Source organism: Quercus robur, chromosome 5 (assembly GCF_932294415.1).
Source record: "Quercus robur chromosome 5, dhQueRobu3.1, whole genome shotgun sequence".
Classification (NCBI taxonomy): domain Eukaryota; kingdom Viridiplantae; phylum Streptophyta; class Magnoliopsida; order Fagales; family Fagaceae; genus Quercus; species Quercus robur.
Window position 1 is genome coordinate 25974105 of NC_065538.1, and position 2881 is coordinate 25976985.

The following is a 2881-nucleotide window of genomic DNA, read 5'->3' on the forward strand; positions in this document are numbered from 1 at the left end:
CGCACCTACTATTCACTAATTTCTCAAACCTTCTTTCAAGCCAAACACTCCCAACAAAAGGCAAAACCCTCAAAACTCTCTCTCTCTCTCTCCAATGGCTTGCTCAAGCTATGCTTTGAAACCCATCTCTCCTCCTATAAACTTAGTCAACCCAAGATCACACCCCACTTCTTCACCAGCAAACAACGCACAGCTTTCCTTCAAGCTTTCAAACCCATCTCTCAGTCAGACCCTTAAATTCCATTCAACCTCACCACAAAGCCCCAGCTTTTCACTACCCAAAAGATCATTCACTTGCAAAAGCCAAGCTGACCCATCAGACTCCGCAAGGCCCAGTAAGTACTTCTCACATTTACTCACTCACCCACCAATTTTTACACCTCAAAATTACACTTTTGGGTTGGATCCTATGTCTATGTTTTAGTTTTTCCATCTGCTTTTACAGCCAACTTGGGAGTCTCCACCCTTTATTTTTTATTTAATTTAATTTTTTTTTTTTGGCTTTATATCTTTGTATAGTTCAATTTTCTGTTTAATTTATATAATCACCTGTTTAATATAATCACTTGTGAATTCAATTCTAATTTTCCTTGCCATGGAAAAAAAAAAAATCTTAATTTTGCATAGTAAAAGGGGAAAAATTATTAACCACCAATAGAAGTAAAGTAACTTATTAAAGCAATGATTTGATGAATTGAATATTTTAGAGCAACTTATTTATATTGGTGTAATGCATATGGTTATCAGCTAATTTTGTCAAAATTGTTGCGTGTAATGATGTTACTTTTGTGACAGCCCAAAAGGCAAAAGCCAAGCCAACCTATCAGTCTTCAAAGACCCACAAATCATTTCACTTTTGTTCACTTGCCGACGACTTTTTGTCCAAAAGATTATATTCTTTCTTTTGTGGTTTTAGTATGACCCTTTTGGTTTTTATGTTTTGTTTTTGCAGCCAATGTTCAAAAACTGTATATTTATGAGATCAACGAACTTGATCGAGGAAGCCCTGCCATACTTAGATTGAGCAAAAAGAAAGTCTTCTCTCTTGGTGACCTCGTCCCCTTCACTAACAAAGTAATTTTCTCCTATAATAGTTCTTTAATCATTGAGTTCAAATATAAACTTTTTTATTACATTAATTGAATTAACTCTTGGTGTTTTGTGACACAGTTGTTTACCGGAGACCTGAAAAAACAGGTGGGAGTCACACAAGGACTAACAGTTTTAATCGAGAACAAACCAGAAAAGAAAGGTGACCGGTATGAGGCAATGTATAGCTTTAACTTTGGAGACTATGGTCACATGGCTGTGAGGGGAGCGTATTTGACCTATGAAGACACGTATCTAGCAGTGGTTGGTGGGTCTGGGATCTTCGAAGGTGTGTATGGGCAAGTGAAGTTGGAGCAAATTGTGTACCCCTTCAAGATTTTCTACACATTTTACTTGAGGGGAATCAAGGATTTGCCAGAAGAGCTTTTGGGCGATAAGCCTGTGGAGCCTAATCGATTCCTCGATCCATTTTTCTATTATGTGTCCCATTGGAAACCCATTCTACGTTTTGTTCTCAAGGCCAGGGGTGTTTCATTGCCAGAACCAAAGTTAGCTTCTTGTACGGAGAAGAACCAGAGTGCTTGAGTTTTTTTTTTTTCTGTGTTGTGATGATTTTGTAAACATAAATGACTTTGAAGAAAACAAGTAGGATAAATAATTTGTAATGTTTTGTTTTGCAGTATTGGTTACTACTATGGCCTCAAATCTATATATATTGCATTTGAAACATTTGTGTGGTTTAATTGTATACCAATAGAAGGACCTAAACAACATGAGGAAGTCAAGTAACGAGCAATTGGTGATTTTTCAATCCAATGGTATAAGCTAATTATTATTGAGTGGATTCTATATATTCAATTTTATTGCATATATACATTTAAAAGAGCGTGATAAAGAATCTCCTTCAAGTAATTGTTGAGGAGAATAAATTGGATCTCACTTATATTGGGAAACAACAAAATTAACAAAAGTTAATAATAAATTGATTTTTTTTTTCAATATTTAAAGTATAGCTCGAATGCCTAGAAAAAATGGTTTGACTACGTTAGGAATTCTACCTTAATAATTGTCTTTAGGCACTCAATAACAAAACCCAAAAAAAGTTGAATAACATAAATTTTTTTTCCCGCAATTATTAAAGTGTTATGTTATATTTAGCATACCATAAAAAATTTGTTCAGCTACATGTCCAAGTGAAAACCACGTTGCAACAATAACAGTTTACCATTTCAATAAGGTGAATTTTTTTCCTTTTTTTGAAATTGTTTTGTCTCTAACAACGGAAAAAGGGTATACAACCATCCTCTCATATTCACAAATATGGCTTGAGAGTCATTGAGATATCTAATCAAATATTTTACCTCTAATTGTGACTGTTGGATTGTGATATTAGTTTAATTTTAACTGTTGATTTGTAATTGCTAAGGCTGTAGAGTTTAAGTGATATGATGTCTCTATGCTGTGCTAGGACTGTAGAGTTTAATTATAACCGTTGATTTGAAACCTAAATTGATTTAAACAGCTGGATTTGAAATTGGTAACTCACTTATATTGGGAAGCAACAAAATTAACAAAAGTTAAACAACATGAGTAAGTCAAGTAATGAGCAATTGGTGATTTTTCAGTCCAATGGTATAGGCTAATTATTATTGAGTGGATTCTATATATTCAATTTTATTGCATATATACATTTAAAAGAGTGTGATAAAGGATCTCCTTTAAGTAATTGTTAAGAAGAATAAATTGGATCTCACTTATATTGGGAAGCAACAAAATTAACAAAAGTTAATAATAAATTGATTTTTTTTTCAATATTTAAAGTATAGCTCGA

At 33.5% G+C, this 2881-nt stretch overlaps 1 protein-coding gene across 1 annotated transcript; it reads left to right on the forward strand.

Moving 5' to 3' along the window:
- On the forward strand, positions 1–1779 carry LOC126725629 (allene oxide cyclase, chloroplastic-like). The gene is made up of 3 exons (XM_050430434.1): positions 1–335; positions 953–1074; positions 1171–1779. Exons 1-3 carry the CDS (start codon positions 95–97, stop codon positions 1633–1635), a joined length of 828 nt encoding a protein of 275 aa, XP_050286391.1. The 5' UTR covers positions 1–94; the 3' UTR covers positions 1636–1779.
- Positions 1780–2881: the final 1102 nt, after the last annotated feature.